This window comes from Tenrec ecaudatus, chromosome 6, assembly GCF_050624435.1.
Source record: "Tenrec ecaudatus isolate mTenEca1 chromosome 6, mTenEca1.hap1, whole genome shotgun sequence".
NCBI lineage: Eukaryota > Metazoa > Chordata > Mammalia > Afrosoricida > Tenrecidae > Tenrec > Tenrec ecaudatus.
The window spans coordinates 79061567-79072250 of NC_134535.1; the positions used below are offsets into that span (position 1 = coordinate 79061567).

Sequence of the window (10684 nt, forward strand, 5' to 3'; positions counted from 1 at the left end):
AGCTCCCCTGAATACCTTTCCAGCTCCCTTACTTGCTAATGTTGACATACCTTGGTGCCCACACCAAGTAAGTTCTTCAGTAAACAAGCCACCAGCCAAAGGAGTGTCCCTCTCCACCCTAGAACATTCTCCCCTGTCAGACCTTTGGCCAACCTTAGGCTCCCCATCAGATAATACGCAGGAAGAGGTCTATCTCACAAGCATTACTGGCTCCTCACCCCATTGCTCCTTCTGCCCTGCCATGACCCAGCGTTTCAAGAGCAACGCTTCGGCCTCTCCAGCCCCAAGAAGATCTTCGAGTCCCTACCGCTAAGTGCACACGGGCGGCGCTCCCAACTTGCACCTCCCCTCCAGGTTTTCTCGGCTCTGTTATCCTCTCAACGGAAAGTTCCTCCCCATGTCTGACCTTAATCCCTCCTGCTGCACGCCGAAAACCCCTTTCCTTCATTGAGTGGAACTCCTTTAAAATCATAAAGGAAGTCTTCCCGTGTTTGCCGACCCCTCCCCCGAAGGATCTCTTCCACCCTCCTACCCTCTAATTCTGCCCCAGAGCCGAAAGGAAGTCTGTAGCCGCTCCCCACCCACACCCGCGGGTCAGCGCTCCGAAGCCGCGGGTACCAGCGCCGGCAGTGGACTGCGACTCCGACTCCGCCACGCCCCGGACGCTGCGCCCGCAGGACGGTGGCCCCCGGCGCGCAGCCAGCTGCGCAGCCACGACGGGGTTAAAGTCAGGTTGGGAGGGGGAGTAAGGGGGAGGGGAAAGGGAGAGAAGGGAGGCCCGGGAGGGGCGGGGGCAGAGCCAATCAGCAGTCGCAGAGTCCCCGGAGCGGCGAGCGGGGAGCGCGGAGCCGGGATCGGAGCGCGCCGGCTGGGGCCGGGGCTGGAGCGCAGCGGAGAGGGAGCGCGCCCGCCCCAGCCCCGAGTCCTGCCGACTTCGCTGCCGCCGCAGCGCGGGCCCCGAGGCCGCCGCCCCAGCCATGGAGCAAGACAACAGCCCCCGGAAGATCCAGTTCACGGTCCCGCTCCTGGAACCGCACCTTGACCCCGAGGCGGCCGAGCAGGTGAGGAGCTGGGTGGAGCCGGAAAGGATTCGCCTAGCTCGGGGCGAGGGACGCCTGGACAGAGAGACCTGAGCTCCCTGCCCCACCCTCCCTAAGCAGGGCGCTCCTGGGAGGAAGAAGAGGCTCCGTTTGGGGGTCCTCTGTCCCTCCCCCATCCTTGGAGTAACGTCTCCCCATCGGGGCTTCTTCGGAACCGACAGAAGGCTGAGCGCCTCCACGAGACGCCTGTCTCCAGAGTCGTCCTCTGTGTCCCCAACCCGGGGGGAAAGGGCGAGCCTGAAGACACGACCCCTCCCCCTTCACTCATCTTGCATCCTCCACCCAGTCAGCCCCCGCCAGAGTTTCTGAGCTCGGGTGGGAGCGCGCCGGGGTAATAGCTGCCTTGCAGAGGGCTTCAGAGAGGTAGAGGTGATGGCTGGAGCGTGGTACTGTAGGATCTGAAAGAGGAGTGCCCACCCGAACTGGGGCGCACCTTGCAGGTGGAGGAGGGGCATGGAGAGCTTCAGAGAGTGTTAACTAGAAGGGGCTGAGGACAACGGCAAGGGCTGGGGCTTTGGGGAGGGGATCATGGAGTATGGATACTCGGGAGTCGTTCTTCACAACTCCTGCCTTTGGGAGAGGAGGAGGTTAGGGGCGGATGGAGAAGTGTTGCTGAAAGGCCAGCAAGAAGGCTTTTCCGAGGCGGAGGGTCCATTCTCAGCAAGATTCAAGTGAGCAGCACTGTGCTGGCCTCTGCTCAAAGGGTGGGAGTCCAGGGCCCTGGCCCAGCCTCCTGGCCTGGCCTATTTTTAGCTGTGAGCAGCCTGGCAGAAAAGGGCTGTGTATGAGAGTGTGTGGGCAAGTGTGTGGCTCAGCACGCGTGAGCATGTGTGTGGAGCAGGTGACTACCCACAGTCCTTACTACTGCCTGTTGGCCAAATAGTTGCCCATTGTTCCATCCTTCGGGATATTGTCTATCCATTTGTGTAGAGCTCCCTGTTCCTAAAGACTATGTGCTGAGCAAGGTCAGGCCTCTGTATCTCTCAGCCAGCTGTCCGGGAGGTCTCTGACTGGACCTCCCCACCTGAAACAACAACTTAGAGACCTCAGGGTGACTGGAGGAAATTTCTTCTTTTGTTGCTTATCCCAGCTGTTTAGTAGAATAAAGTCTCTGTGTAACGGATAGGATAGGATACGAACACACATTCTTTCTATGATTTTGAGTTGGGGGGGGCGGTGTGAGGGTTAGATACCTGTGTCTCCATCCTCTCCCTGGCCTTTGTGAGCCAAATCTCCAGGTTTCTAAAGGTGTGATGAGGAGGACAGTTGTGGTGAGACCTCACACACCCCCTGAGTGGAGAATAGAGAGCCAAAGGCATGGGCGCTCCCTTAGGAAGACCATTCTGCCTGGAGACAGGAGATGAGCTCAAATAACTTCCCACTGTCCATGTGGCATAATGGGTATGTGTTGGGCTACTAACCGCATGGTCAGCAGTTCAAATCCACTAGGTATCTGTGGGAGACAGATGGGGCTTTCTACTCCTATTACAGTCTTGGAAACTCACAGGGGCAGTTCTACCCTGTCCGGTAGGGTTGCTGTGGGTATTCATCAACTCACAGCCGTGAGTTTTGGAGTCCTTGAACCAATTCCAGCCGCTGGTGACCTTACTGTGTAAAATACAACTCCAGAGAATGCTCAAGGCAGTGACTTTGGAAGCAAGTTTCCAAAGCCTTCTTCCCAGGTACTTCTTGGTGGGTTCAAACTACCAATCTCTGGGTTAGTAGTAGAACACTTAACCATTTGCACCTCCCAAGAATTCCAGCTACTCAATAACCTCAGACCCAGGGAAAAAAGGTCACCCAAAAAATGGCGCTCTGGGAGTTGGGGTACATACTGAGCAGAACTGCTTCCCACTGGCACAGACTGGTTTCGTGGCTGACACCTGCATTTGTTTGGGTTTTAAGGAGGCAGGTGTAGGTGTGTGAGAGGGGGTGCAGCTGGCCAGCTGCTGGTTCAGGGATCTAAGAACAGAAGGGTTTGGGGGCAAGAGCTTGAAGCAGTGGCAAAGGGGCCAGGAGGAAAAATCTAGCAGGGACACAGGCCTGCTATGCTCTGATCTCCAGAAGTCAGTGACTCCTAGGCCAGAGATTCCACATGCAGTCTAACCTCAGCCCCTTCTGCTGGGTTACCAAGTGTATAGGCAGAAAGCTCCAGGCTTGGCAGGGGCTCAGGCCGAGATGGGAGGGTGAGAGGGTTTGGAAGCTCTCGGAGTTTTGCAGCAGAGTGGCAGGGGGTGGAGTAGTGCCCACAACGATCAGATCCTGGTTTGGAAATAAATCAGAGGCGGAGGTACCAAGTGTCCTTGAAATGTCAGTACTCAGGATCTGTGTGGGGAAAGAGAAGAGATCGTCTACAGCATCCTAGTACCTCACACACTGGCAATGCTTCAGGAAGTCTCCCTGGGTTCCCTTCCGCTGGAGGACAAAGGAGCCCTGGTGGTGTGGTGGGTTAAGGGTTGAGCTGCCAACCTAAAGGCCAGCAGTTCAAACCCACCAGCCACTCAGCTCTGCTGGATGAAGCCCCCCTCTTCCATTAAAATGTACAGTCTCAAAAACTCTATGGGACAGTTTTACTTTGTCCCATTAGGTCACTGGGAGTCAGAATCAATCCGATGGCTATAGAACATGGACTTTTGAGCACTTAAAAATCTTGTCTGAGGCAAGGGAATGGTTTAAGGAAGGGGACCTGTCCACAGTCACAGAGCCCGACTGCCTTCTCAGATGCCCCTTCTGTCACACCTGTGCAGTCTCTTCCGCAGGCTCCCCCAAAAGACCTTGTCTCAACCAACCCACCCATCCCAGTTCACTCTCTCCCCGCCTCTCTTTGACCTTGCAGGTAGGAAAGCAGTAAGGGGGGTGCCTCTCTTAATAAAAGGATGCCCCCTACCCCACATATTTGAAACACACGTGCCCACATGCCAGCATCCAGCACATTAACATTAGGAATAGTTAGAGATGAAATCACAGCCAGTATTTATGCAATCCCAGAAACACAAACATACGCACATTTGCATGGGGAGGGGAGGGAGGCTGTTACCAACAGGGACCTTGAAATGTCACCAAAAGCATATGCCGTGGGATTCTCCTGGGAGAGAGATGACTAACCCCTACAGCGCCCCCCCCCCCAACCTAGGCATCCATTTCTATTTCTTACCTGAGGGAGAACCCCCTCTCCAGACGAACATTGACCTCCCCCTCCCCCTGCAGCCGCGCTCAGTTTTTAGGCACAGCTAAGGACAGGTGTCTTTCTACCTCCCACCCCACATGGTGACTGAATAATGGAGACTGAAGGATGGAGATTTGATTACTCAGCGTCCTCCCCCTACTCCTCTCAGGCACGGATCATTTTGGCCCGTTAGCCTTCCCTGCCAGGACTGCCCTGGAGAGAGCTGCAGGGACTCCAGCCGCTTCCAAGTCCTTACTTCCAAACCCCTAGCCTCCAGAGAGAGGGAATAAAACTACCCGTCCCAAGAGTCCTTGGACTGACTTCAACAACAACAAACTTTATTGGCAGCATGACAAAAGAACGGTCCTGTAGGTCTGCTCTTATATGCAAATTCCTTAGCAGGTGCCTGGAAGCCCAGGATTTTTTTCAGCTAAACTACTCGCTGACTGCAGACGTCTTGCCCAGGACTCCTCCTCCTATTACATTTACCCCGACAAGGATTTCCCCACCCTCCCGTGCCCCTCGTCCCCCCACCGCTATTTTCTGACAAATCATTAAGGATCCGAGGACGCCACGAGGTGGGGGAGGGGCGCGGGCCCGAAGGGCTCTTTCTCTGTGTTGTCCCCCGCGCGTGGGGATTGAGGAGTACAATCTGCAGGTGCTGGTCCACTAAAGATTAATGTCCGTCCATCTGGCGAGCAGGCTGGGTAGGGAAGAGAGACCTCTGCCCTCTCAGGTTATTTCTGACCATTGATCCGGGCTGGACGGAAGGACAGCAGGCCAGAGATCGATGCATCCGCGTAGATATCGCTGCTGAGATGGGGAGCCTAGGCCAGGCCCCGGGCAGAAGGAAGGCAGAACAGGAGAGGGGGTCCTGGTAGGTCCTCAGGAGGAACTGTCCCCTCGGTAGGAGGATGCACCCAAGGATGCCCGCCCTGGGAGAGTGGGCCCAGTACAACATGGTCTTTGGGGTGGGGGGGTGCCTGGATTGCCAAGTCCTGGGAGAGGGGTGTGGGCTTCAAGAAGGTGCCTGAGATGCCTCCATCAGCCTTTGACTTCTTCCCCTTCACTCCTCCCTCCAGATTCGGAGGCGCCGCCCCACGCCTGCCACCCTCGTGCTGACCAGTGACCAGTCCTCCCCAGGTAACCCAAGGGATAGGTCGCTGAATGGAGTGGGGCTCCTACAGACTGCTAGGTCCCAGGGAAAGGATGTGGGTGCTAGCCCGAAGGGCAGACCAGGGCTGATAGATGTCAGAAGCAACCTCAATCCCAGGGGTGGAAGAAGCAGCTAATCCTGACTGGGCCAAAGGATTTCACTTGCTTGTGGAAAGACAGAACTGTGCTAGGAGAGGAGGGAAACGACCCCCTGGCTCCCATGACACCACCGCCACCCCACCCTCCAGGAATCCGTGGTCACTGAAGTGCTGGCTGCTCCCCAGCAGCGGTAGTTCATTGGTTGTTTCTCCAGCAATTGAACTGCTGCCGCCCCACCCCTAGAGGTAGTGACAGCTGCCAGGGGGAGGGCCCGCCGGGAGCCGCCGCCCACCCCCATCAGCGTTCTCCCAGAACGTCTGTCTGTCTGGAGGAGCTGGAATGTGGAGGACTGCTCCTGGAGTCAGAATGCCTGGGGTGGTTTGTCTCCAGCTCTCCTCCCAGCACCAGAACTGAGTGTCTCCTCCCAGATCCTACACGGGGCAAATTTGCTCTTCTCTGCCCCAGCCTCCCTCCCATGCAGGGTTCTGTTCCGGATTTGGGGCGGGCAGAAAAAGACAGCTATTTCTAAGGGCTGTAAAGAGCAGAGGTGAGGCAGGCTTTGCCTGGGGGGTGCGGGGCAGGTCTAGACCTGGAGGAAGACAACGCAGACTGCCCCCAGCCCCAGAGGGGTGGCAGGGCCGGACACAGCAGGCTGAGGTGGGGCAGGAGCAGAGCTAGGCGCCAAAGGAGCTCTCCAGCGGCCATCAGCACCCAAATCCTAGAAGCTGGTTGGAAGGGACTAGATCAGGAAAGGCGATTGCAAAGCCCCCTCCCCTTGGACAGGCAGCTAGCTGGGAACTACACCCCCACCCAATTCCCTGTCCTCACCACCTCCCTCATCCCCCATTCTCCTCAGAGATCGATGAAGACCGAATCCCCAACCCACTTCTTAAGGTGAGCCAGCCCCTCTACTTGGCCGAGCCTGGAGTCCACAGACTCACAGGGAATTGTTCCCCAACCTCTCCTCCCACCCATTGAAACTGTGACACACACACACAACCTTCCTGTACCCCCGAAGGTTCCTGAGTGGATACGTATTGGCACGTGCCTCCCCACACCCCCTCTCTTTGCTCACCATTACTGGTGGGGAAACCAGGGTTCTCTTCCCCCATTTCCTGAAGCCCACACCTGCCCGTCCCCAGCCCCAATGCACATGAGGCAGGGGAACACGGGGAGGGGGGCCAGCACCCACCTCTGCTCTGCCTTCCTCAACAGTCCACTCTGTCAATGTCTCCGCGGCAGCGCAAGAAGGTGACGAGGACCACCCCCACAATGAAAGGTTTGGAAGAGCCTCTCCCCCCGCCCCTTGGTCCCATGTCTGAGGCTGTCATTGACCCCTGTAGTAGAAGTCCTTGGGAAGTCAGGAAATCCGCCTTATTAGTGTGAACCTGGTCCTCGAATCCCAACTCTGCCACCAGAACTCCTTGAGGGTTAAATCAAGCAATGGATATTAACTCCGGGAGCTCAGGGAGATGCCCAGATCTCGGCCACGTGAGTCTTCTCTCCCGCCCTCAAGGGAGACCTGTATCTCAGCAGCGTAGGATACCCTTCCTAATAGTCTCTTCCCAGACTCCTCCATTCCCTTTCAAAGAAGTGCTCGTGTGGCCCAGCTTTGCCAGGGACGACTAACCCAACCTAAATAGAGCCAAACTTCTGCTGAGGAGCCCATTCTAGAGAGTAGCGACCCTCGACAACAGGGTAGGCTTGCTCCGTAGTGTTTCGGAGGCTGTCAGTCTTGATGGAAACAGACAGAGTGACTGGTAGGTGCAAACTGCCAACCCTTCTGTTGCACCACCAGGGCGGGCACCTTCTGCCAGTCAGGAGTTGTCCTCAGAGCCTGACTCACCACCACCACCACCACCCCTACCCCCCGCCTGCGGGCCTCAGAGAACTGTGCTGCAGAGGGTTTTCCAGGGGCTGGTTTTCTCCAGGCCTCTCGGGGTGGGGAGGGACGCGAACCTCCAACCACCCATTAGCAGCCTAGCATGTTCGCCCAATGTCTTTGGTCTAGCTTTAGTGCCCCCTCCTCATCCAAATCTCAGCAGGTGGGAAAGTCCACCCAACACTGGCAGCAGGGTGTGATGACCCTGTAGTGGGCTGTTGGCTCGGTGGGGGGCGGGGGGATGGTGAGGCACAGGGCTGATTCCGGCAGTCAAGTTCAGTGCTCTCTCCTTTGCTCGCTCGCCAGAGCTCCAGATGATGGTTGAACATCACCTAGGGCAACAGCAGCAGGGAGAGGAACCTGAGGGAGCTGCGGCGAGAACGGGGCCCCAAGAGTCCTGCCCCCCCGGGATCACAGACACAGAAGCAGAGGCCAGGCTGAGCTCTTCGGAAACAACACAAAGTATGTTCAGGCTGGAAAGAAACTCAGGCATCCTGTTCCCCAGCCTGGGAGGAGGCGGGCCTCGCCCATTGCAGGGGCTGGAGCCTGGGAGAGGTCTAACAGTGTCCAGCAACGCTCCTGGGAATGTAGGCATTCCATGTACTGCCCATAGTCCTGTCGCTTCATGTCTTTACCAAAGGTCACAAGGCCTTCCCAAGCTGCACTTTGGAGTTCCCTTCTGTATCCGTATTGGGAGGGCCCACTAAGGAAAAGGCAGCACTCCTGGGCCAAAATCTGACCCAGAGTCCTGGTTCAGCGTACCCCACCCCAGTCTATAAAATGACGAGGAGGGCGCCTACTTCGCAGTCAAATGAGACGGCTCTTACTTAGCCCAGCATCTGACATGAAGAAGGCAGGCACTGGATGGAAGCTGCTGCTGCTGCTGGTCTTAGGACATATTAGGACATGACCCCAGTCCTGCATCCAGGTGGGGTTCAGAACCTTCTGGGCCTCAGGGCGGTGGTGGAGAGCACATGCTGGACGCTGCATACTTCCTCTGCGCTGCAATCGATTTGTGTTTTGTTAGCCAGCAAATGAATGGTAGAACTAAGTGGGCTAAATAAAGACACTCAATAGCCAATCCGTTCAGGTCAGGAGCCACGGAGCGATTGGGTACCCAAATGGAAAACACAATTCCGAGTTGTTGTGTTCTTAAGTTTCTGACTGCGTAGTAAAAACAAACCAACCAAACAGTAAGCCTGTAGACGTTGTGATCAGCAAGAACCCGGTTGGTCTTGCTCTCAGCTTGGTCTTGAGCCTCTCTCCATGATCATCGGGTGCAGGGTGTGTGGAGCAGAAGCAGAGCCTCCGTGAATGCCACCCTCCCTCTGCCACCGGCTTTTCCTCCATAGAGTCTGCAGGAGCCGTCCCTAAAACTCAGGAGAGGGGCAGCGAGGGGCCCCACACAGAAGAGCCCTCCGCCCATATACCACCATTGGATTCCCAGGGAGCCAATGAGGTAAGACCCCAGGGTGATCAGCCAGGACTATGAGAGCAGGCTGTGTGGATGGAGAGGGACTAAGTAGTTGGAGTGAGGGAAAGGGAGAGCCAAGGGCCAGCATCGGTTACTGAAAAGTTATCCTAGACAGTAAGGAGGCAGGCTTTGCCTCTGATGGGCCTACAGTGAAAAGTGGGATGAAGCTGTACTGGGGAGGACTGAGGTTAATTTTGTGGATGACTTCTGGCTCGTGGAATGGGTGATGGAAGTAGACCTGGGGTCATATATATCTAAAGGACACTCTGGACCGCTGTCCAAGGTGGGTGAAAAGGGAACCTCTCTGGAGCTGGACGCATTGACGAAATAGCTTCCTCTGTTTTGACTTGGCCATCCTCGCTCCCCTTCCATAGACTGGACAAGGGAGCAGGGATTCGCATCAGACATGAGAACAGCCTTCACAGAAGTCCGATGCTTCATGCATGGGGTGTTTGAGCAGACCAGCTGAGGAGAGAGCATGTTGATCCTTCAAGACCCTCTGGCCTCTTGCTCACCTCCTCTTTCTGTCCCCTCTCCCTGCCACAGGTCTGAGGGGGACGGAGGCACCCTGGACTCAAGACTGCAGCTTGGGAAGGCATGGACACTGGATTTATTTCTTCACTTTGGGGAGAATTTTCTTGTTTTTAAAATGTGATAAATTTAATGTCAGGTTCTTGGCACTTTCTTTCTTTCCCAATTTGGAGGATCCCTCCCTCCCATTTTACCACCTTCTCTACAGCACCCCATGCCCATGTTCCTGCCCAGCTGCCTCTGGAAGCAAGAAATAAGGGTAAGCGGCAAGACCTGGAGGAGTGAGGTATTCGTCTCCTCGCCCCTCAGGTGGAGGGCTGTGGAAAGGTGAGGGTGGGGGAAGGGTCAGTGAGGTAGCAGAACCAGCTTCCAGGATCACTGGGAAGGGCTGTGTGGTGCAGGAAGGTTTGTATCCTCTCCATCCGTTACTGTGCTGTGCGGGCCACCTGCTGGAAAAACAGGGAACTGCACCTTGCCACTTGGTGCAAAGGAAGCGGGGAGGTTGTGTAGATGCCTCCCGTTTCAACTGCCTTCATTTTGGAACTCTGAGCCTGGGATACCCTGTTGGCATAGTGGTTACGTGATGGGCTGTTAACCACAAGATCAGCCGCACAAGACCATCAGCAGTTCTGTGGAAGTTGGGGCTTTCTACTTCTATTGAAACTGACAGTCTCCGAGACTTCACAGGGCTCGTTTTACTATCCTATAGGATCATGAGTCAGCATCGACTTGCCAGCAGTGAGAAGCTTGGGACAGGAACCCTGGTGGTGGAATGGGTTACTTGTTGGGCTGCCAGCCCCCAAGTCAGCAGTCTGAAACTATGAGCTGTTCCAGGAAAGAAAGACAGGACTTTCTGCTTCCGTAAAGATGTAGTCTCAGAATGCCACAGGGGCAGTTCTGCCCTGTCCTGTAGGGTCACACTCTGAGTCGGCATCAACTCAATGACAATTGAGTTTTCGAGGTTTTTGAGCTGTGTCCCCCTTACAGCTATGAGGAGACGACGTCCATCCACATCCTTATGCCAGCCCCAAGAGCCCACTCCACTGATGACAATGGACTGTGAAGCGTGTGGATGTTAAAGAAGGGGCCTGGGCTAATCCTGGAAGGGCCATTGATCCCCTTACCGTAGACACCAAAGGGCCCAAGCAAAAGCAAAACCCAGTAATAAATAGGTAAAGAGGCTTCTGCTGACCCCAGAGCCAGACCTCTGCTGCCGGCTGCTTTCGCATTTTCCAGCTGGTCAAGGAGAGAAGGTGAAAGGCTGGATTAAATGGAAG

General features: G+C 55.9%; 1 protein-coding gene across 1 annotated transcript; it reads left to right on the forward strand.

The window, feature by feature from the left end:
- Positions 1–977: 977 nt before the first annotated feature.
- On the forward strand, positions 978–10470 carry PPP1R1A (protein phosphatase 1 regulatory inhibitor subunit 1A). Its single transcript, XM_075553282.1, has 8 exons — positions 978–1061; positions 5349–5409; positions 6377–6414; positions 6736–6799; positions 7709–7864; positions 8755–8861; positions 9616–9734; positions 10395–10470. The coding sequence occupies exons 1-8, from the start codon at positions 978–980 to the stop codon at positions 10468–10470; spliced, it is 705 nt and encodes a 234-aa protein (XP_075409397.1).
- Positions 10471–10684: the final 214 nt, after the last annotated feature.